At 46.5% G+C, this 23,543-nt stretch overlaps 1 protein-coding gene across 4 annotated transcripts; it reads right to left on the reverse strand.

The window, feature by feature from the left end:
- Positions 1–701: 701 nt before the first annotated feature.
- Positions 702–20,287, reverse strand: AMMECR1L (AMMECR1 like). Of its 4 annotated transcripts, none has more exons than XM_023589011.3 (8): positions 19,660–20,036; positions 18,186–18,295; positions 10,153–10,597; positions 8,594–8,704; positions 7,980–8,094; positions 7,275–7,365; positions 5,723–5,819; positions 702–3,965 (listed from the first exon to the last, which is right to left on the reverse strand). In XM_023589011.3, exons 3-8 carry the CDS (start codon positions 10,557–10,559, stop codon positions 3,854–3,856), a joined length of 933 nt encoding a protein of 310 aa, XP_023444779.2. In that variant the 5' UTR covers positions 10,560–10,597; positions 18,186–18,295; positions 19,660–20,036; the 3' UTR covers positions 702–3,853. The 4 variants fall into 4 exon arrangements, with proteins under 4 accessions (XP_023444779.2, XP_023444778.2, XP_058157167.1 ...); XM_058301184.2 differs by lacking the exon at positions 702–3,965 and adding an exon at positions 4,682–4,908 and having other exon boundaries at positions 19,660–20,014; XM_023589010.3 differs by lacking the exon at positions 18,186–18,295 and having other exon boundaries at positions 19,660–20,287.
- Between the last annotated feature and the right edge of the window lie 3,256 nt (positions 20,288–23,543).

Consider the following 23,543-nt stretch of genomic DNA (forward strand, 5'->3'; position numbering starts at 1 on the left):
CCCATATTATGGGAATCTTTAATTGGCCTACCATCACCAAATGATCTCTTAAATTGAAGTGGTATTTTTTTCCTCTTTAGTTTTAAGTTTTTGGGCAAGGTCAGTTTCATTTGAAAACCTAATCAAAACTACAAGCCCTCATTCTAGAAAAACCCACAAACATATAAAGGACTGCATACAATTTCAAAGGGTTTGGGAATGCTAGCTCAGGAAAATTGACTACTAAAACCACTGGCATTGCCACCAAACAAAATGTATACGGAGTGCCAAGTTATTGGGTGTCTGTATCATAAACACACAGAATAAGCTGCCTGAATACAGTAGTGTTGCTTGTCTTAAAATACACAACACTGTTACTACATGTAATTCAAGACATGATTTTTAAAAAAGGACCAAAAAAATCAATTTTTTACCCATTATAATTTATTCTCTACAATACTTCATTAAAGAGTTCAATGATTTGCACTCAGAAGTTATATAGCCAAGAGGCAACCAAGTGTAATACAAAGAATTGGTCTGAAGTCTTTGTAATGAAGGCCATACAGTCTCTTGCTTCAGGGAAATAAGAGTGGAAACAAATAAAAAGAACATATAGCTTCCTAGGTTCCAGAATTCCGATAGAAAATAACGTCCACAGTTAGTGAAATTGTAGATGTTAACACATGGAAAACAGATCTTGTGCAAATATTAACATCCAGGACTTGTTTTGTATAGATTTTTATTATAAACAATAAAATATATGTAATGTTTCAACTACAAACCTTTCATGTTGAAAGGGTCTCTAACATGAGTTGCTTTAATATTATGAAGCGAAAAAGTTTTAAGAACCTCACAGTGGAAACAATCCAACACCGACAAACTCTAGTGATCAAAGACATTCTCTTTTAGTTAATGTAAAACAAGGACATTTCATAATTACAGAGAGAGAATGTCCTAGCTGTGGGTATCGTGAGACAAACCAACTTTCCAGACCAAAAGGCACTCACAGCTAGGGATGAAACCAACTCCAAACCAAGCCAGCACAGTTGGGCCGGTTCCTTGAAAACCGTGGTTACCTACTGTTCAGCTTGAGCAGCCCAAGGACAAAGGAAACACTACAGCAGAAAACACTCCCTCTTCTTCAAACCTACCAATCATCACACCACAGGTACTTGGCCACCCTCCTCGCTGCTTTGGTCAAGCACATGGAAGGCAGTTTCAGTTCTGGTTCAGAGCTGCGGTGATGACCCAGACTTGGCGTTTCTCCTGAGCGCCACCTGCCACGTTTCCACAAGGTGGCCGTGACTGTGTACTTGCAGGCTGCTTCCTGATGAGGCCCTGCTCAGGACTGGCACTGACGTGCCCATGCCTCGCAGGGTGTTTTTCCTTGGTCGACTCCTGCGTCCTCTTGACATGGCAAGAGGACCTAGAGCATTTCTGTTGCTGGACCTGTGTGGGAGCATGAGGGAATGTGCAGGGAGTAAGGCTTCTTCACTCCAAAAACCACTGAGCCCACTTCAGTGTGGTGCTGGGCTTGAACAAGCCCGATTCTTGTGCACTGATTTTTTTTTTCCCCATTTCATGGGTTTAAAAATTTTCTGTTCATTTTCTTAAATGGCAGGTATCCTACCCCACCCTCAATAAAACAAAACAAAACAAAAAACATACTCTATGTTGGGGAAGACAAATAGGGCAATAATTCTACAAGAAAAAAAAAAGGCTTTAAGAGCATGGCACTATAGATGCTTGCATGACTAGTCTCACTGAGCGTGCTCAGGGGTGAAAGTTTAGCACCAGTTTTTTTGCTTTTTTTAATCTCTAGAAATTAAACACAACTCTTAACGTAGAACATCTGAACAGTAATGAGTGTAGCCCTATGTATCGATACTGTTGTACGAATCAAAGGTGGGTGGCTGAGTCCAGAGCTGACCACCCTGACATCGCTCCCTGGCACCTAAGAGCAACTCATCACATTGGTTGGTAACAAGACCCATTTATTCTCAGCAGCAGGAAATCAGGAAACCATCCCTTCATCTTCAAAAGCTTTTCCTTGTTAACACTGCAAGGGAAAATGGCACGATGTGGAAACCCGGCTCAGCAGGAAGCCCGGGATGACGTGCTATGGGTGTCCCAATGACATCAGCCTCTGCCCTGGCATTCTTCACCTCCTCGCCAACGGCAGAGGATGCCAAGCAGATCCACTCACCCTTTCCGTGTCTTCCAAGAAACAAGACAGCAATGCCTAGAATAGCATGCACGTTGTTTCTTGGATGGTGCCCCTGCTCCCCCTGCCCCCTCCTTTCTGTCAGAAGAAAATTAGAAAGATCTCGCTTGAATATCTGCCCATTTTGGAAAGCCACACCATTACCGTATAAACTAGAAAAAATATATTAAATCAAAATGCTGTGTTTATGGGTTGATACCCAATCCACTTCACGAGTTTCTCAAGCATTTTGAAAACCAGTGTGTCATCTTTAGGATCCTTTCTTCCATCTGGCCACCTCCTGTGAATCATTTTAGCAGTGCCTTTGTGACAGTGTTTCCAAAGCATCTTCCAAGTCCCCTAGTTCTAAGAACTTTGCCACCAAATGAATGAAGAATAGGCAAGGAGGAGGAGGAAATTGCTGACAGATACTTGGAAATCAGCAACAATGGGAAAGGGAAATATATCCCATAAAAGTTTGAATGATCTAGAATAAAACAAGCTATTTGGAAATTTGCCCTGGTGGGGTGAAAGTTCCCAGCATGGTAGTAGGCAAGATAAAGATTCATCTTATTTAATTACACAGCTTTGTTCTAAAGTCCTGTAAAGGACTAAAACTTCAAGTCTTCCCACTTCCAAAGCAAACTAGGAAAGGAACTCCCCTGCTTCCAAGTCCCTTGGGACCCTTGCCTGAAAAGAAAAGGAGCTTGGAGACCCTGGATTCTCTCCTATGCCAGTGTGCCCTCCTAAAGCCCAACCCACCTGCTTGTTTGAACCTCTCCGCCTTCTGAGAACCTAGATCTGGCTATAGGCACTGCTACCAGTGGAGGAGTGAGGTAGCCTGGTGGTCAGGAAGAGCTGCTCCTTTCGTGCCCGCGTGCCACAATGCAGCCAGCCCTCCGGGGGGCACCTCCGATCATTCAGCAGAGCTGTCGACACCAGGAGAGACTTGATGCAGGAGCAGTGTTGGGAACGCCCACCGAGCGGGGTGAGGGAAAACCTTGGCGGCGTACTGAGCCATAATGAGAACAGCCACGCCATCCACAGGGCATCCAGGCTTGCTGTGGGTCTCTCTCTGCCAGGAGCCTCGAAGGATCCATGGTGCCCACACTCAACCCTAACACAGCGTCCGCTTTTGAAGCATGGAGGTTGTGATCAACTCTTGGTACGCAATAAACTGGAAGTTTAAAAAAAGGAATTTAAAACAACCTAAAAATGTTTCTTGTTGGTCTCCGTTGCCAGACTGCCAGGGAACACGCCTCCTTGCTGTGGGGAGGCGGCAGGGGTGTGTGTGGGGGTAAGCCCTCACAGAGCATCAACTCCACCTCCACTGTGTGGCAAGCACACATGCAGTAGCTCGCCAGTGGCACCTGCAGGCCAACGGTCCTCTGAACCCACACAGTACTTCTTACCAGTCGTGGAGGAGCCCCAATCCAACTGAACCCCATACTGAGGCAAGGCTGAGATAAGGCTTGGGCCCCTCAAGTTCTCTTTCATTCAGTGGAACCCCACCCCCCTCAGTCAGCTGGAGGCAGACTTGGCAACGGAAGCTAGCATCATAAAATGGTGCAGTAATAGAAGTAACTGGACCAGGAAGAGGAGGCGTCTGCTCCAATGATGTCATAGCCATTGGCGGCCACAGGGGGGTGGGACTGGTCATGCAGCCGTGTGTCAGGAGTAATGATTGTAGAGGGGCGGGGCATGGAGAGTGCCGTTCTGGAAACAGTGCTGGCGAGAAGCAATATACTCTGCGTAACTGATTGTCACCTTCTCGCTTCGGTACCTGCATGAGCAAACAGGAAAGAGTATTAGGAAATGCCAACCATTCATTTTGTAGAATCACTCAGCCGAGAAAACCAAAAGCTTTTTCCACATTTTGAAAGGATAAAATGGGAGACCAAGAGCAATCTTGTTTACAAAAAATGAAAGACAGCACAAGAAAACAATGTTGTTATTACGAATGAACAAGATGAAAAAGCACAATCACAATTCACACCTGTGAATGTATTTTCAGATCATCCCACCTTTAAGAGCTACATAAGCTTAACATCAGGCTGCTCTTAAGCAATCTGCTACTGGGATCTGGATGAAGAATTTCAGTGTCAAATTGCATGGGAGGAATACTGAAAGATGGTTACACCAAAGTCCAGTTTAAACTGCACAATCTACTTTCAGGTTAAAATGTGATAAATTTGACAGAAATGCAACAGTGTGTACCTCAATTTGCAGAAGAGCAACAAACAAGTTATTTGCAACTGAAAGGGGCACAGGTACCTAATTCTGGGTCAAATCCTGATGAAGCAGGCTAAAGGATCCTGGGGCTACACGGCGGGTCCCAATTCCCAGATGAGTATGTCATATCACAGGGTCATCAGAACAGAATTCAGAGCACTTTGGCTTTGCTCTCAGAAAGAGCCATGAGTCGGATGCAAAGCATGGGGTGTTACAAACCTATGGAGCCTACTACAGACCACAGGAGCTGGGTGTGACAATCCTTACCCAGAGCCATCTCTTTCCCACTGAAATCACTCCTCCACTGCAAGGTGATTATTCCTGAATTTTGACAGGGAAATGGCTGTTCAAATAAATTATAATAATAGTAATAATAATAATGCTTTGTATTTGAAGAGTGTTCTTTCTTTTCCTCTCTCTCTCTTGCTCTCTCTCTCTCTCTCTTTTTGGAATCCAAAGCATTTCAAAAGTACTGGGTCATCTTCCAAACAGACCTGTGAGGTTAGTACATGATCATCAGTACCTTGAGATGAGGGGCCACAGAGGCTAAGCGTCTCAGTGTTACCGATTTCGACAGGGAAGGGAAGAGCACTGCCGACTACTGCCCACCTACAGTGCTGCCTGGCCCTGGGCCCGCTGCCACATGCCTGCAGATGCTGTGAGGTAGTAACCGCCTCACAGACGCTATCACCTGACTTCACCGTAAGCCACCCGAAAACATTCTCTTTCACTTTTTACAGGGGAGGAAACAGGGTCAGAGCAGCTGAAGAATATGCCTGGGTCCTACAGCTAGCAGGTGGCACAGCTGGGACGCAAAGCCCGAGTCCATGTGCATGCGACTGCACCAGACGGCCTCCCCACGAAGTACTTGCCCTACAGTGGCAGAGGCGCTTCCTTCTCCCTTTCTGTAGAAAACACTTCCAGACTATTCTGTTGGTGTGCCGCTTGTACCCGCTGCCACCTGCTGTAGGTGCTGCGAGGTAGTCATCACCTCTCAGACTCCATACTTCTGCACTCGCGGCCTTCTCTCTTCACTCCACTCCTTGCCCTCAGCCCCCAACCCAGCGGGTCTGGCAGAGCCGTTTGCCTCTTGCTCCAACTCTGGCATCAGTTCAGCTGTGGCGACGCACAGGGCCTGTGGGTCAGTCTCTGCCTCTGCTGCCACTGCTTCCTCAGAGCTAAAACCTCACCCAAGCTTCTTTAAGTTTAGGAATCTTAGCAGGGAGGTTTTTTTCCTTCCCCTTTCCATCAAAGTATCTTCCATCTAACCCCGATTAAACTGACAAGGAAAACAAGGCAGTGGCTTACCTGGTGAGTTTGATCGTTTTTCTGAATTCACTGGTAATTGGAGCCTTAAAACCACCTTTCCTGAGCAAGGAGTCTATTGTCTGGATCTGATCCCAGTCTAGGGAGAGGAGAGGCCACAATGAGAAGGATATGGGATCCCACGAGAGAGGCATGTGCTTTCATACAATCAGCGTGAAGAGAGAAATGGGGTGCGAGAAGCAGCCAAGTCTGTGTGGGGCCAGCGGAATCCCAGCACGGCTCACGCACCTGGAGCCCCTCTGCCTCTGACAGTCTGAGTGGGGGCTCTGAAAGGTGAGTTGACAGCCTGACAATGGACGCTGGCTGCCCAGGTGCCTGCTTTTGTGCCCCTTCTGCCAGATGTGACCCAAGTGCAAGTGTCTATGAGCAAACACAGTCCCAGCTCAGACTGATCTACTGGCCTAGTGCTGGCAGCCAGGGCCACTCTGCGAGAAGAAAAGCAGCTAAATTCTGCAGCAGGTACTCTTGTGTGTGGCCTGCCTTCAGTGTGATGACTGCTAGGAAACCTGTTTTCTATTATACAGAGAATTTAATGGAAGGAAAGAAGCTGTTCCTTTAGGAAGGACAGGGAAGTTGTTCCTATACATATATTGATATGCTTTTAATGGATAAAACCAAATACATCAAATTGAAAATCAAAGAAAACCCCCTAAATTACAGCATAAGGTGCCCCAAGCCTTCTTCTCAACCAGCTTTCAAATGGCTTGTCGTTTGCCCAGTTATCTCATCTATTAAAAACTCTTAGGATGTGCTTCCCCTCTACAGAATGTGCTGGTTATGACCTCAAAGAGGTCGCTAAAAGGCTTCCTTTTTTGGGTGCCAAATCCACCGTGCTTCTGAAAAAATTTAAACATAACCACAATAGAAACTAACATGGCAATCCTTTCCATATAATGAGTCCTTTCAGTGATATTATTTTTCTCTATTCCAGGTTCACACCCAACAAATACTGTGCTTCACATAGTCTTTTCAAGAACAGACTTAATTTCAAGACAAAAAGCAAACTGGGTTTCATATTACAGAACCCACAGTTAAAGGTAGTTTTCCAGATAATCTTCATGCCCTATCAGCTTCCTACCTTTTCAATGTTCCATAATAAGAAGTGATTAACTACTGAGTTCTTTAAAAAATAGTAGGGATTACCTTTTGCCTTTTTCCAAGTATAACACTGTTTAAGGATGCACTGATATGGGAAACTTCCTTTACAATAAACTGTATAATATGGTCAAGTTAATTGCTGGAAGTTTCCTACAATTACCATTACAGTTTAAGGGACATAGGAATAAAACTGTTCTATGAAAGTAAATGTTTGAAACAAGTAAGCAAATAAGGAGAGTATTTATCCCCCATCTCTTCCTAGCTCCTAGTTCTTTTTTAAAGTTCATTCCTAGTTCTCTATGGATTTGATATGTACTAGGAAGAAGAAAGGCACTTATTCTTAGTTGCAGTTGGGCTGATAGTGTACTTCATCTTCCTGCCCCTTAATTGGCAAAACCTAGTCGCACTGTTACAAAATCCCAGCCATCCAACTCACCTTGTTCCTTAGCAACCTCAGGCAAATATGTGGCTGTCCGCTTGACGCCTTTTTCATTGATGAATTCAATTCGAATCCCATGGACCCCTACCTACAGAAAAATACAACCAACTAAATGGCACTGACTTATTCAATGGCATTTCACTCATTTACATAGCTGTCGACATTGCCCCCTCAATTGGCTTGACCCCAGGTTTGGGAAAAGGACAAGAGAATCTCTTGCTTTTCATGGCTAACTCTCCCTTGGGTAGGGATGCCACAAAAGTTTCAGCTTTAGTATATGTAGCCACCTCTGAGCATGTGAAGGTTTTAGACATAAATTCTTTAAATAGCTCATCCAATAATTTGAAATATTTTACCATTTTACCATTAGTACCATGCACTAAATAAACATGCCACAAGGATTCACATCTGATACCTAACAAAAACTTCTACTCAAGGGCTTACTCAGAGGGATCTGGAATATCTTCCTTTACCCATTATGGTAAAAGGATATGAGAAAGAATGGACTGGAAAAATATGGGAATAAAAGAACGCCTTTACATTTTTCCTATTCTTAACATGGCAGACTTTTCCAGTCAACTGTGTTCCCCTCAACTGGCTCCAGCCTTATACCCTCTCTCAATGAAGGAGATACATTACCATGTACTAACCCGAACCCAAATGCAACGAGAGATGCAGAGTTCCAAATGCGGCTGTTCTCACCTCCCAGTCCAGGTAATCACTGGCATCCTCAAAGTTAGTGAGGAGGGAGACAGAGCAGAAAAGTTTAGGCAGCTCCTCTCGGGTCAGGGGGGGAAATCGGCTGTCCTTAAGTGCACTGGAGGGCGACAGAAAACACAAGTGAGACTGCTCTGGAGTTGGAAGCCAACATCATGGGCACAGAGCCTCAATATTTGTGAATCTTGAGCTACTATCTATTATCCATCCGTGCTATATGCTATGGCAAACTTGTTGCTATGAACTTTCTACACTTTAACTGCTAAGTGACTCACCAGATTAAAAGCCCCTGCATTTTTTTTTCAATCAGAGAAGTTTTAAGCTTACAAAATTATCATGCATAGGGTGCAGAGTTCCCACACATCACCCCTCCGCCAACACCTTACACTGTTGTGGAATATTTGTTACAGATTACCCCTCCATTTCTTGATTACCAAAAAGAGAATGCTCAAAATTGATCACTTAGAAGAAATAGGCAGTTGTTCCGAATCTAGCAAATTTATCTACAGGTCCTCTTGATCACTTAGAAGAAAAAGAGTCAGGCAGCTGTTCCAGATATAGGAAATCTATCTATAGTTCCTCACTTCTGGTGCCATTACCTGGTTAACGTGTATTCCCTGAGTCCTGAGTGAAGATTCATGGCTGAGAAGGTCCCAATGCAGCCACGAAGCCGCTTGTCCCGCCCTGTCTTCCAAGTCACAAAGAGCGGACTAAAAGAAGCAAACACAGAACAGTCTCCAGCCCCACATTAATCATGTATGAGATCATACCCTTTTGGCTTTGTCCCTGCTCATCTCTATTATTCCCCCTGGAGGACTGTATCTGGGGTTGCCAGCTATCTGAAGGACTCCCTGCCTTTCTGGGTGTTGTACAGCCCCTGGGTTGAAACGGAGAGAAAAACTTTGCAAGGTGGCCTGAAAAACGCTCGTGGTGCTGCCTTCCCAATGCCGACAACTCTAACGCCCTCTGACCACATGGATGTGCTGTTTAACTCTTCCTCTGCCCAGGACTTAACTTCTCCATCTTCTAATTCTCCATGTCTTTCTCCTCTTATTTTTACAACCACCCATGTTCCCCAGCTCCAGCCCTCGTTAGGGCCCACCTGGCCCATCCTGCAAGCTTCCTTTGCAACATCACATTGTTCCCCATAATTATGCCTGTCTCTGGCATGATTTTCCAGCAAAGAAAACCAATGTCTCCTCAAGAAATTTTTTTATGAGCTATTTCTAGACAAAGTCATGGTTGACCAGGTTATATCAGGTGCATGGTGATAGATATTTCAGAAAGAACTTACAGGGCTGTCTCCTCTTCCAGAAATTCCCACCCTCCTCCACACTCCTCTGCCCTACCTCTTTTCTGAGTTAAGAATTTCTAAAAAGCCACTTTAGTCTTAAAAGTTACTCATGTCTTTGACCAGTGTTACGAAGGCTCCCAGCTTATCCCCCACCACTAAAACACCTGACCAGCACCAGCCAGAGTTGCTGTTCTAAAATATCCTCAACGCCCCCCCCAACACACACACACACACACAAGATTTCCACAGCCTGCAGGAGGGTAACAAACCAGAGTATACTAGGGTAGCCTGCATGTGAGGACCACCATCTGCTCTTCCAAACTTATGTCCCTCTCCGGCATGGACAACCTCGATCCCACTCAGGATCATAACTCCCACCCGCTCAGCCAGGCACTACTCTCCTAAAAAGTCTTCACACTTCTCTCTACGTTTTCTCTCCTGACTCAATCCTATGTGAATAACTTGCCCTGCAGCACTATTTTGCTCTGCTGTGCATGTGATTTGCCATCTCAAAGAGGCAGGACTCTTCCTATGCCCTCCATTCCCTGCCCAGCAGGGCCGTGCACAGCCTCAGTGTGGTATTAAAAGGCAAGGAAGGATCCTGGGTCAGCAGATGCTTCAAAAGCATCTCCCAAAAACAAAAACAAAAACCAGCAGTCCTTGTCACATGTAATCGGTCCTCTTCCATTACCAAATCCAGTGGATGTTCTAAATATTGTCTGGGCATTTCTCACCATCCTATTCCCATTACCCATTGCCCAAATGATGTTAAAACTTTTTACAAGCAGCTGGCCCTCTCAAAAGGATGACCTCTGCAAGATGCCATTCTGCCTTGCTCACTGCCCCTGCAAGTGAACTACTCACTAGGGGTCATTGGTGAATCTAGGAAGTCGTGGCTGTGGGAAGCCATAGAGGTGACAGTAGAGGACATCGAAGCAGTAGCAGCACATCTCCGCGGTCACCACCAGATTTTTGGTGGTGTTGGCAGTTCCATTGGGCCGGGGCAGAGGGCTCAATGCTCCCGATGCGGGATTCATTCGGGTAATGGGAGAGTTTCCAGGCCCCAGAGTTAAGTCCGACACATTCTCCCGCCCACTGCTGCCATCCACATGCTGGTGGTTTTGAAGAGGTCCTGAACTAGAGCTGGGCACAGTTGTGGACTGGTTTCCGTGACTGTGCGTTCCACTTCCAGATAATTTGGGCTTCTTGACCCCACAACAGCCTGCTGCCAACTTGGGCTCGAGTGGAGGAACACAACGTCTTTTTCCCATCCTGATTCGGTGCTTGAGGTCTGGAATGCTGCAGAACCCTAACCAAAAAGAGAACAGGTAAGCATTAAATCAAATGGCTAGTTAAAAGGAGAAAATGAAAATCAAAGAGCAAAGAGCCTGCATGAGAGGGTAAGAGTTGTCAAGTTCTCTTTCCCTCCTGAAGCTCTGGCCCCTTGGTCACACAAAGGCTGCAGACCCACAGGGCCTGAGGAGAGCCAAGGGCCAGTCCGGAGCCTCCTCGTCTTTCCTGAGGGAAACAATTCTTTTCCATACAGCTGAAAACCGTGCGATGGAGGCGGCCACCAACAGCTCCCTCTCCCCAGGGCAGGATGAGGGTAGGGTGGCAGCCTGCTGGAAGCTGTAGGAGGACATTTCCAGACAGACTCCTCCTGAGGCTGCTCTCCATCTTTCTTTTGGCCCCTGATGGAATCATCCTAACTTGAAAGAACTCCAAAAGAACCTCTATGCTTTCCTAGCTAGGCAGAGCCTTTCAGAATTCACCGCGCCTGATGGACATCTATTTGTGTTATTTCAGGCCAGAGCTCATGAAGATGAACAGCACTTAGCTGCCATTCTGAAAAGCACCCACCTTAGCACAAGGCTCACCTTCTGTACTCACAGTTCTCCTCCAACACCTTATTCACTGACTCATTGGTTCTTCTCTTAATTCACTTTAGTTTCTATATGTCTCTCTCCTTGCAAAACCACACAAAAAACTGCAACTCATAGCAACCTTTATTCACACAATTGACCCAAGCTCCCCAGTCCTTTTATGAGGTAGCCGTGTCTACCCTGTCACAACACACAGCAAGGCAGACACAAAGTCACTTATCCCAAGACCCGGAATTTGAGGGCTAGGGGGCCAGCACGCTGCATCTCATCATGTGAGGGTGAGGTGGGTCGTTCTTTTCTTCAATTTTTTTCCCTTAAGAAGCCATATGTAAATATATAAATACAAATAAATTTATAGAGACGGAAACAGATTAGCAGTTATGTATGACAGGGGAAAGATTGAGGAATTTAGGATTACTAAAGGGTAGGGGGTTTTTCTTCTTGGAGTAATGAAAATGCTCTAACATTGATTGCAGTGATGAATGTACAACTGTGATTATACCAAATGCCACTGATCGTACGCTTTAGATGGACAGTATAGTCTGTGATATGCTTCAATAAAATTCATTAAAAACTGAACTACAAATGTAGTATTATGTGTTGATACTACACAGAATCAGGTAAATAGATCCTACATACTTCAATGTTGATATATCAGTTTGTACAACTCTGCTAACTTAGGAAAACTTTTGTTTTTTTTTCTGAACTCATTATATGTGTGATATTTTTGGCAAAAAAAAAAAAGCACGTTACCTTACTTAAAGTTTTCCCAATGATTTGGGCACACAGGCATGACTCTACTACATCCTATTCAGTTGTAAATTCTACAGCCTTTAAAATCAAAACATATATTCGCACACCGCATACCCATTGGCAAAGCCATTTCCACTACAACTACTTGTCCTTCTAGTTTGAAAGAGATGTAAAATTTTGACAGCCATTATGTTCTTCATGTAGGCTGATCCGTAACAGAATAAACATACTGGTGAATTGTGAAATGGAAGATATATGAGTTGTCTGAAGAATAAAACTGGCTTGAAATGGGCTTGCTTTTAACAAAGACCTTATGCATTTGATATACTAAAACCTCCAAGGAGTAGATTACTTTTGAGCCCAATATCTTTGTCAAGTTTATATTGCTAGGAGAGGGAGCATAAGGTCTTGGTTAAAAATGCCTCCAAAGCAAGACGGTTTGGGTTCAAATCTCAGTTCCTCCAGGATTAGCCTCTCTCTGACTCCGCTTCTTCGACATGGGGACACTACAATGGTAGTGGCCCCATGGGGCTGTTAAAGAGTTAAATGAGTTTTTTCCTAATTAATTTTTTTTAAAGCAGTTGGAGGTTTACAGAGAAATCCTGCAGGAAGTGGAGTCCCCACACTCCGACCCGTCCCCCTCCCCGGGGTTAAGTAAGTGAAAGTCTGTAAGGGCCTAGAACAGGGCCTGGCTGCTCCTGGTCCACCAGACCTCAGGGCCGGGGCCTGCCCGGCAAGCCACAAAGAAGAGGAGGCCTGCTGAGAGTATCCACTGGATTCAGTCCCTTTCCCGAGGGCACGATTAAGAAAAAAATCCTGAGCATACTAAAAACTAATGTAATCTAATAGTTTGCAAGTTTGCAAAATCCTGCCAGCAAAACGGAGCAGGAAGCAGCGATCAACAAGGAATGCCAAAGGCAATACCTCGGTACCTCCTGAAGCACCTCCACACCTGCTGCGCCCGAGTCCCCGGGGCGTGCCGGGTCCTCACCTGACTTTCCACCTGCTGCACAGCTGGGCGGGCGGGGGCTCTGGCCATGCATGTCAGATGAAGCAACAGCACTAGCTCCAGAAGGCTGGCTAACAGGGCCACAGCAGCGGGAACCAGGGACGACAGACACACAGGGGAAAAAACAAATGTCTTCCTTCATTTCCGCCAGCCCCCTGCCCAGCCGCACCTGAAGAAGAGCTCCATGCCCCTGGGTGGTGCAGCTGCGGCCAGCCACCTGATGGCTCAACACCGGCCACAGGGCAGTAGGAGGGGCCTCAAGTCCAGAAGACTCTCCCACAGCAGACACAATCCCCTGGCCGCGGCGGGACCCCACCACAGTTCATCAAGTGATGGTTCTTCTACAAGCCCCACCCCTTCCACACTGTGACTGGAACCCAACAGAATCAAGCACAATCTTGTGACTCTGAAGGACCAAGCATCTCTCTGGAGTCCCCCAGGCAAACAATTCAATTGATATTCTCAATTAGTGACCAAAGGCAGAGTTAGAAACATTCTGCATCAAGAATATATTAGAGGGAAACGGACTTTGGCCCAGTGGTTAGGGCGTCCGTCTACCATATGGGAGGTCCGCGGTTCAAACCCCGGGCCTCCTTGACCCGTGTGGAGCTGGCCATGTGCAGCGCTGATGCGCGCAAGGAGTACCGTGCCACGCAAGGGTGTCCCCCGCGTGGGGGAGCCCCAGGCGCAAGGAGTGCGCCCGTGAGGAAAGCCGCCCAGCGTGAAAAGAAAGAGCAGCCTGCCCAGGAATGGCGCTGCCCACACTTCCCGTGCCGCTGACGACAACAGAAGCGGACAAAGAAACAAGACGCAGCAAATAGACACCAAGAACAGACAACCAGGGGAGGGGGGGAAATTAAATAAATAAACAAATCTTTAAAAAAAAAAAAAAAGAATATATTAGAAAAAAAAAAGAAAAAATATATTAGAAGGCATTTCTTGAAGAAAAATGTATTCCATAAGTTTAGTTCTATGGAAAATTTCAAACATAAACAAATAGAAATGAACCCAGAGGACCCAATACCCAAATTTCAATATACTTTCAGTCTTATTTCATCTATACCCCACCTACCCACCTACTCACTCCGTCACTCCTCCTTCGGTCTGAATCATTTTGAAGGTACGTTTTTAAGCGCACCATTTTACTTAACTGCCAAGAGAAAGCAGATATTACAATGAACTACAGGAAAAGAATGTAAAGTAAATCAGGGTGCTGGTGGTAAATAAATAAAGGCTTCTTTGACAACATGAACCAACGACCACAATTTCACCAAAGCTTCCTGTCTAGGTTTGAGACTTTTCTAATCTGACTCCAACAAAGTGGGCATCACACCCAAATAAGGAATCTTACACTCAAGTCTAGGACTGCCTTGCAATGATCAAAGAGACGCGTGCTCCAGAGGCTTGGCTTCTGCGGGTAGAGTACAAGATACCTCCAATGTAGGAGCATTTTAATACAACTGACTAACCTGTCTGACCAGCTGAAAATAGTTACCCTGTCCAACAACCTACTTTTTGTTCTAAAACTGTGTATGAATTTTTCACCATTCTCTAAAACCTCATAAAAACTATTAACAATCTATGAGCTTTCGAGCATAGTACAAGTAACTTAATGATTGCTGTTCAGTCAACATTTCATTTGAAATAACTGGATGGAATCAGCTGTGAAAATCCTTGCTTTCTATGTTTGTATTACCAAGACCCTGCCACACCTGGAGCTAAACTCCAGGGGCCGCATGAAGAGCTGTGCGTCCACTCCAGCAGTCAATGGAATAAACTAGTTACAAGCGGATTTCCACCAGATGGAGCCAGTAGCCACACTTCAACAAAAAGCTGGAGGAAACAGAAATAACTGTTACCTCCTCACTCGCTCAGCATGAGTCAGAAAGGAGGATTCCCTCAGCTCTGAAAACCCCACCCCACCCTCTTCAGTCGTGCTGCTGCCTCCCTGCTCCCCAGTTCTTGGCCTGCCACAAGCAAAGCGTGGGGTCCTCAGCTTCATTAGGGTCCACAATGGAGAACAGAGGCACGACTCTCCCTCCCTGTGCGGGGCAGCAAGCAGGCCCTGCGGGCGCGGGCCAGGCGGCTTGCAGTGCCCTCTAGAGAGTCCAGCCAGCACTGAACTGACCCTCGCCTTCCACGTGGAGGCTGGTGGCATCCCTGCTCTCTCTCACAGCACTGCACACGGTGCCCTGCGCAGAGGCGGCACGCAAAAGAAGCAAAACTGTGACTGAAAAGATGGTCTTCACCAAAAACCTTCAATACCCAGCTCCCAGGAATTTTACTGAAGTTTGTCTCTTTTATAAACAGAACATTTACGGCACAACCTGGTCTTCAGCTCCTTGGTTCTACTGTGAGATGCTCACCATGGGGTGTCTCCTTAGGGGAGGGTGACAGAACTGCAAGGATCTGTGTTAGCAACAATACCAACTCTATTCAGCCCCAAAAGGGATGATTTTGTGATTATTCACAGCAAAATTCACTTCTTGACCCAATTTACACTAGTAACTACCTTCTACTGAAGTCCACCAATAAATGGCGAGGTGAGACTTGGCTTCCAGTGCTCTAACTGGGGGACAACTTCAGGTGGCTCAAGGCTTTCCTGACAGGTCAGGCAACCTAAACTGCACTTGAGAAGAATTCTTCCCCTTTTAGAACGAGGGGGTGTTTTAAGAGCTACGCACTGGGGCATTTATTTGTCCCTTTTCTATAAACTGGTGATGTTTGTAAAACAAGGTTTCAAGCCCAGTAGCGAGAGGGGGAGTGGGTGACCTGACCAAGGTGGCTGGCTGACTGGGGACCTTCCTTTCTCGCTGCAGGGCCCTCCCTAGGCACAAGTTCCACTGGAAACAAGCTGACCGCTTCCCAGAGCAGCTCCCATCTTTGGAAGACAGTGTAGGTTTTGAGGAGAGTCTAGGGCTAAAGCCCTCCTCTGACTTGCCGTGGGCTGGGTGTGTAAACTCGGGCAAGTTACCACAGCTCTGCATGACCTGGGCTCCCACTACCCTGCGAGCACTCCCTGCGAGCATTCAATGAACCGACCTGGCACAGTTCCTTGGCACGCAACTACTATTTATTGAGTGCCGCTCTTACTAATACCACCACAACCCATTCTAATAAAAGTTGTATTACTTCTGAGTTCTTACCATTTCTACAGAAACAAACACCCTCCTGAAAGAACTCTATTAAGAATGATCGAGTGTCTAATGATCATATTATTAACATGAAGTATCACTCCGATGACCTTGATGATTTCCCTCTTTGGAAGTAATGGCTTCTATAATAATAAATCTGCCGTTCTTTTCTTTGAGATGCAAGGAAATTTACAGAAAGAATCTTGGGTTGTATTTGAGTTGTACAGAGTTCTATTCTATTAGGATCCTCATTTAAGCTTACAGACAAACACTAAAAGAGACTAAATTTGTCATGATATATATTGAGTACTAATAGGAACTATGGTGTAAAACTGGTTAGACAGGGGTTCATTTCAAAATAATAACCAGATTAAAAGATCTAGACAAGTCTGGAGATTAAAAAATCTCTAGATTTTACCTTTTGAAGAGAAACTTCAAAACAGCTTATTGGAGGACATGACATCATATAAAGAAAACAGATTTGGGAGGTGGGAAAAATGCAAAGAGAAAAGGGGTTCTCTGCATTTTCTTCTGTTATTATTTAATGTCCAAATGTCTGCTCAAATAAGCTTTCCACAGAATGGAACAGGCTGTTGTTTCCTTTGTGACACAGAGTTGAACTGAAATTCAATTTAATAATTATATTATGGGTACCGAAATGGCACCTGAGCTACAATTCTGGCCTACTTATAGAACTATTCCAGGAAATAGAGTAAAAAAAACCCACAAACATTCTGACAAGCATTTTGAAAAATCATTTCTATCTTTTTGAAACCCCATCACATACACATACACATATCCAAAAATACTTGGTATGTGGAAAATTTCCCCTCAAAATACAGATTTACCTATACAATTGCCTTTTCTTTCCTTTTAGCTTTTTTAGGAGGTACTGGGGACTGAACCGGGGACCTCATACATGTGAAGTGTGCACTCAACCACTGAGTTACACCACTACTCCACTATACAGTTGATTTTCTTTTTTTTTTTTAAAGATTTATTTTTAAAATTTATTTATCTCCCCTTCTCCATCCCCCCCCCACCCCGTTGTCTGCTCTGTGTCCATTTGCTGTGTGTTCTTCTGTGGGAATCTGTGTCTCTTTTTGTTGCGTCATCTTGCTACGTCACCTCTCCATGTGTGCAAGGTCATTTTTGGGCAGGCTGCACTTTCTTTAGCTCTGGACAGCTTTCCTTACCAGGCGCACTACTTGTGCATGGGGGACACCCGTGTGGCACGGCACTCCTTATGCGCATCAGCACTGCGCGTGGGCCAGCTCATCACACAAGTCAGGAGGCCCGGGGTTTGAACCTTGGACCTCCCATATGGTAGGCGGATGCTCTACCCATTGGGCCAAATCCGCTTTCCTATATGGTTGCTTTTTAAATGAACATATTTAGAAAAATATGCACAACTATGCATTTTCCTGTCAACTAAGCTTAAGAAAAACATAAACATGAATCAAAAGTCTTGTCTTGAGCCTCCCCTTCATTCGTGAAACGAAAATGTTTGTTCCCTGCCTCCCTCACTGAGGGGTGTGATAAGAGGCACTTGGAAAAACTCATCTTACAAATGTTACCATAAATAGCTTCAATAAATTAGAGGGGATGCAGCAGTAACAAACTTTTCCCGAGAACTCTGTTTAAAGTTTACATGTAGAATTTCAATTACTTTCAAATCTGTGATTGGATTTCCAGTAAAAGCGTGGAGTTAGAGCATAAAGTTCCAGAAATCTCTGAAGACTCTGACCATGTGAAAACGACCCAACAGTTCACCTTGATCCAGAACTACCTTACCCTCTGGGCTATGATCTTTGGTTATCTTTCAAAAAACGGGAAGAGCTGGGAGCAAGCCCCTATGTACTAGAATGCAAAAGAAGTGTAAAACTTCATCACCATCTAGGTCACTCCAGAGGGTTATGGAAAATAAACTTATCTTTGCGTACTTAAATTATTTTAAGAGAGAGCAACTGGAAGGAACTTTGTCAACATTGGACTCCCTCGTGGGAGTAAAAAAATATAAGGGAGCAAAGTGCACCTACATTCTGAAGTCCTAACACAGGCCTAAAGCCAAAAACAGCAACGAAATTCTACCCTAAATATATCCAAGGTAATACTCACTGAAAGCAGAAAGTCTGTATTGCGAGGAAAACAGCTATAACAGAAGAGAGGAGCTATTTTGTCTCAGGAATGAACTCTCTTCCTTCGGATTCCATCCCTTCTTCCTGTACCTAAGGTGGGAATGCACGTGCAGTGAACGGATAAAATCAAGGTGTGCAAGAGACAGCTTTTGAAAAATCACAACCTAACAGAGCCATTTCTGGAAAACAAACATAGCTAGACAACTGGTCCTCCTACTTCAAAACATTTCAAGATCGCAAGATAAGGGTATGATGGCAGTCCCATCTGAGTCACCTCGTCCTTAGCATCATCATCAAAGGGGAAGGACTCTGAGGATCAAAGGTTTTATTGAACTTGGAACACGAGCCACACAGTAAAACTTCCCCCACTACCAATTTACACCAAAACTTGCTCTCAGGCCAGAATATAGACGGTTTGGGGGCTATCCACTGGTTCCAGAATACAAACATATTCCCAAATCCTCTGCAAAAACGATTCTGAAGAATTACTGGACAGTATTGTAGGGCCAGGGCACGCAGACAGTTCGCCTTGTTATCCAGGTCGAGGTGAATCCTGGTTAGTAACAATCAGCCATCCTTACTCTCAGTCTTGGATAAACTCCTTGACAGTTGCTCTTAACCAGCTCTTCCCAGTCCCAGCTACCCCCACCCCAGTATTTGAGAACTGAGTTATTTCCAAAGACGTAAACACGAGACTCCAGGCCCCACCCACTCCATCCGAGGAGAGGGCAGTGAAAGAGGATAGGCCCGAAGGGATGCGGGTGAGGCAGCGGGGCAAAGAGAGGAGTTCAGATCAGGACAGGGAATGAAGGGCAAAACCCATAGCCGGGAAGCGGCGAGGCATAAAACCCAAGAAGGGTAAGGCGGAGAGAAAGTGGAAAGGAGGGCTACGGGGGGGTAAGGAAGGAAAGACTGGAGGGTGGGGTTGGGGGTGGTGAGAGGGAGAGGAGGAAGCGCGTGTGTGAGCAGAGTTAAGCCAGAAGAGGTGATGATGGGGAGAGAGAGGCCGGAGGGAGAGGAGAGAAGTGCGGGAAAAGGGTGTGGGGCGGGAGAGCGCGGGGAGCTGGGGAGAGTTGGGGAGAAGACCGAGCGACGGGTAGAGCGGCGAGGGCCGAGCCGCGGGGGTGGAATCCCGACACGCGGCGGGGGAGGGGGCGGCGGGACGGGGGCCGCCAGGCGGCGCCGGAGACCACCAAACTTTCCAGGGGCCCGGGACTGTTTCCAGGAGGGAGTCCGGGCGCGAACCTCGCGTCGCGACCAGGGCGGGGACGGCCGCCCTCAGCCCCGGCCCCCGCGGCTACCCACGACTCCTGCCCTCGGCGAGACCCACCCGCGCCCCCGCGCCTCCCAGCGCCACGCCGGACCCTCGCCGGGAGCCGGCGCCCACCCACCCCCTCCCCGGGGCCCGCGGGTCGGGGCGCCCCGACGGCCTCCCGCTCGCCCGAGTTCCCCACCTTTCCTTCTGGCCCAGACGCAGCCGGGGCGGACGGGACCTCTCGCGCTCTGCCTCCTCCTGCTGCTTCATGGAGCCATGCGCCTGGGCGGGGGCTCCCGAGAGAAGCGGGCCCGCGGACGGGCCGGACGCGCGGCGCGGGCGGAGTGGGCCTCACCAGGCCGGCTGCGGGCGGAGGAGGAGAAGGCGGAGGCGGCAGCGGCGGCCGGGAGTCGCGGCTGGAGGTAGTCCCCGAGCGGCTGGAGGACTGAGCGAGCCGGGACCCGGGTCTTCCGCTATCCCAGCAGCCCCCGGAGGCAGTGAGGTAATGGAGGAGGGAGGAAAGCAGTCCTCCAGTGGGCCACACGCCCTCTAGCAATCGCGACGACCATAGAGAGCGGGGAGCTGCCAGAGCACCGCCCCGCCACTGTCACGTGGCCCTGGGCCCCTCGCTTCATTGGTTGGCGCCGACTGCACGGGGTTGAGTCTGCGAGGCCGCTCTCACTTCGCGGGGTCGGGTCCCCGGCAGTTGGAAGAGGCAAGTGCTGGCTGAGCGTTCCCACCCGGAGCACCGAGAGGGGGCCTGCGGCCTGCAGGGAGCGGAGCGGCCCGCCGCCGCTGCCAGCTGTCAGGCCGCCCGCGCAGTGCACGCTGGGCCGCCGGCTCGCGCGCGCGGGGCGCGCCGGGAGTTGTGGTGCGGCTGTCGGGGCCGGCATTGTGCGCGCTGGGGCCTCGGGGCCGGGTGGGACCCACCTCCCTGCGGTTTCAGACCCGCCCCCGGCCCTGCCGCTGGGGAACGCCAGCCCGGCACCGGGTCCTCTCTAGCCTCCGCGGCCCAACGCGCTGTCAGCGCGTCTTGCCTCCTGGAGCGGTCACGCTCCCGTGGCCTCGCCTGACCCGGCCGCGGCCTTAGAAAGCAGCCGGGAAGGACCGCACAGGCCAGCTTTAAAGGAGGCCGAGCTGCGGCCGCGGCCCGCCTGCCCAGACCCCAGGCCCTCGCCCCCGGCCCGGCCGAGGCGCCTGACTAGCTGGGGAGGGGCCATGCACCCTGTTTTAGCTGTGGAAGCGGCGCCCCCTCACGCGTTAGGAGTCGATCTCTATCACCCCCCACCCCCGGTCTGTAGGGCAGAGATTACTGTAGTAGAATTACCCACAGTACAGGATTATCCAGCAGACCGACTAAGCACGTTCTTAAGGACTAGCAGAGCAAGGGCCTCAAACACAACAATATTATTTTCCTTTTAATTGGAAGTACATTATTTTAATTTAAAATACCTGTCATTTTGACAAAGTTTGACTTTATGGCTTAGCATTTTTTAAAAAATTATAGATGGGATTTCACTTAAAAGGATTTATTTCTGCACTATTCTTTCACCCTTTCTGCTCCAAACATAAACCGTCTAGGCATGCCCTGTTTTAGAGAAGTGTTCTGAGTTAAGAACATGAATTCAAGCTCACAAGTAGACTGTGTTTTATTTTCTGTTCCTGCACAAAGGCATCCTTAGCATGTTTGTCCTTAAGGGCCAAAGAAAAGTATCTAGTAAAAAATGCAAATCAAGTCTAGTGGTGTAGCTTTCCAGCAAAAATTTCTGCTCCAGAATGCATAATGTATGCAAGCATAATACGATATACTAGGGCAGCAAAAACCAAGGCAACTGAATGTCTGGTGCCTCCTGGTCCTGGAGGTCACAGAGCCTGACAAAGGAAACTGGAAGGAAGAGATAGCTGTGTTTTGTGGAGCAGAAAGTAAACAAAACAAACAAACCTTTCTAGAGTAGCCTTCAGTATTCCTGTCACTGGCTTTGCTTATCTGCTGTTGAGGCTACATTTGCCAGATTCTAACCTCCTCTGTCTGAAAAACTACAAATTAGATGATCATATGGCCTAAAGCCAGAAATGCAGGAGGCAGCAAGCCAGAGAGGTCAGTTTTTTTTGTTTTGTTTTTGCTTCTGAATAAGAAGGCCAAATCCTGACTTAAAATCAGCAGAATAAATTTCACATAGTGAAGGTCTTTTCAGCTGAAAGTTTTAAAACATGGCATCTGGAAACAGGCCTTAGTCTATTGCTCCCAGGGTGGTGCTATATAGTCATTAAACAGCCTACAGATAAGGGAGTTATTGCTCCCTGGTTATCCAGCTGCCAGAAGATAAATGATGGAACTAAGTTGGACTTGAAACACTCCCAAATTAAAATAAAAACAAACCTTGCTTTGAGCTTAAAAAGACATTTTACTGGAAAGTAGGATCCAGATGCTTCTGCAGAATTTAACTGATGCTGAAAGGCAAAGGGTCAGGACTTACACAAAAGTTACTCTGAGGTCACCAAGCAACAGCCTGAACTGAATCAAAGAGAAACAATATGAAGTTAGGCACAAGAGGAAGAAATTGAAGGTTATATATGCCATAAATATGGAAGAGGCTGTGTCTTTTTTTTTTTTCTTCTTCATTTCCTACACATCATACAGAAACCTGGTACATAATAGGTGTATAATAATTATTTGTAGTGTCACTGAAGAAATGAAGAAGGAAGGCAGTGAGCAGTAGGAAGATAATATAGTTGGGAGAGGGGAACTGCAGAAAAGCTAGGTGTATGTAACATTTATGTAATCTAAGTATCTTTAAAAATTTTTTTAAAAGAAGAGTTAAGTGGCTCAAGCTTGATCCTGCATGATCCTGAAATGTCACCCCAATCTGCTGTGATACAGCTGTCCGGTTCATTATCAAAATAGCCCTAACCAGATTGTCTGCTTACTAATGCACGGCTTTCTATCATTTCTCACTTACCTCAAGTGGTTGAGAATATATGGCAATAATTAAGAGACTACATTGGAATGAGACTGCATGGGTTCAAATTCCGGTCCTGACACAATAGCTATAACTTAGGGCAAGTTAATATGTCAATGACTCAGATTTATCTTCTGTAAAATGGGGATTATAGCAGTAGTTACCTCAGTGGGTTGTTATGAGATTTAAATAAATTAGTACATACTAGTCTGCTGTAGTCTTGGCATGTCACAAATGCTTGACAAACCTGAGCTTCATTAGTAACAAGGTATCGAGAAAAGCAGGAGGTCAGCCTGAACACCAGTCCTACCCACTATTTTGGATTTGCCTCTTGTGTGAGTGATGAATTGGTGAGCAATGAATTGGTGAGCAATGGACATTTTCCAGCCCATAGGAATGGACTAAGTCTTCACAGGAGATAACGAGGGGTGATGCACATTTTATCCATCCCATTTTCCAGACGTGAGTATGCTCTTGGCTGGACATAGAGTCCGTAATTGTCCTTTGGCACAAGAGACAGTAATCATCTCCAGGCACAGAGACTGTCTCTTCTGTATCCCCCACAACCGTGACCAGCTGAGCACTTCAAAGGATGAACAACACTTGGCTGATTATAAGAAGCTTTTGTCCATATATACAGATGTGTACATGGGTTGAAGATTTCAGAAATATGAAGTAAGTTTAAATAAATTGATAAATCCCACAGTATGTTGTATGTGGTGTAATTAAACCGTGTTACTCTGAGAAGGTGTGTTTTCAAACTTAGTTTGTCCCTTCAGTACACATTTGAACATCAAAAGATTCTAAATAGGTACTAGCATTTCCAATGAAATAAATGGAACACAATTGAAGGGCTCAAGTCACACAGTGATTAATTCTATAAATATTCCCTTAAGGACGACTGTACAGTATGCTGTGCTTTAGTGTGTTGTGGTTTTTATTGAAAGATACATGCAGTACAAGGCACAGATCTCATGTGTACAGCATGGTGGTGCCTTACATTTGTGTGTACCCATTAGCCACCATCCAAAGCACGATGTATAACATTCCCAGCAGCCCACACGTCCCCCTGCCCCTCCTCCCAGTTCATAACCCCCCTCAAAAGGTCACTGTTATTCTGACT

This window comes from Dasypus novemcinctus, chromosome 7, assembly GCF_030445035.2.
Source record: "Dasypus novemcinctus isolate mDasNov1 chromosome 7, mDasNov1.1.hap2, whole genome shotgun sequence".
NCBI classification, from domain to species: Eukaryota; Metazoa; Chordata; class Mammalia; order Cingulata; family Dasypodidae; genus Dasypus; species Dasypus novemcinctus.

Bases quoted from the DNA above. Each gene is read 5' to 3' on its own strand.
- AMMECR1L (XM_023589010.3), bottom strand. From the start codon at position 10,559: ATGGGAAAAAGACGTTGTGTTCCTCCACTCGAGCCCAAGTTGGCAGCA. The intron at 8,705-10,152 runs GTGAGTAGTTCA...TGCTTCTTTTAG, and splicing joins AGATTCACCAATGACCCCTA to TCCGCTCTTTGTGACTTGGA. The intron at 3,966-5,722 runs GTAAGCCACTGC...TTGCTCATGCAG, and splicing joins AAAACGATCAAACTCACCAG to GTACCGAAGCGAGAAGGTGA.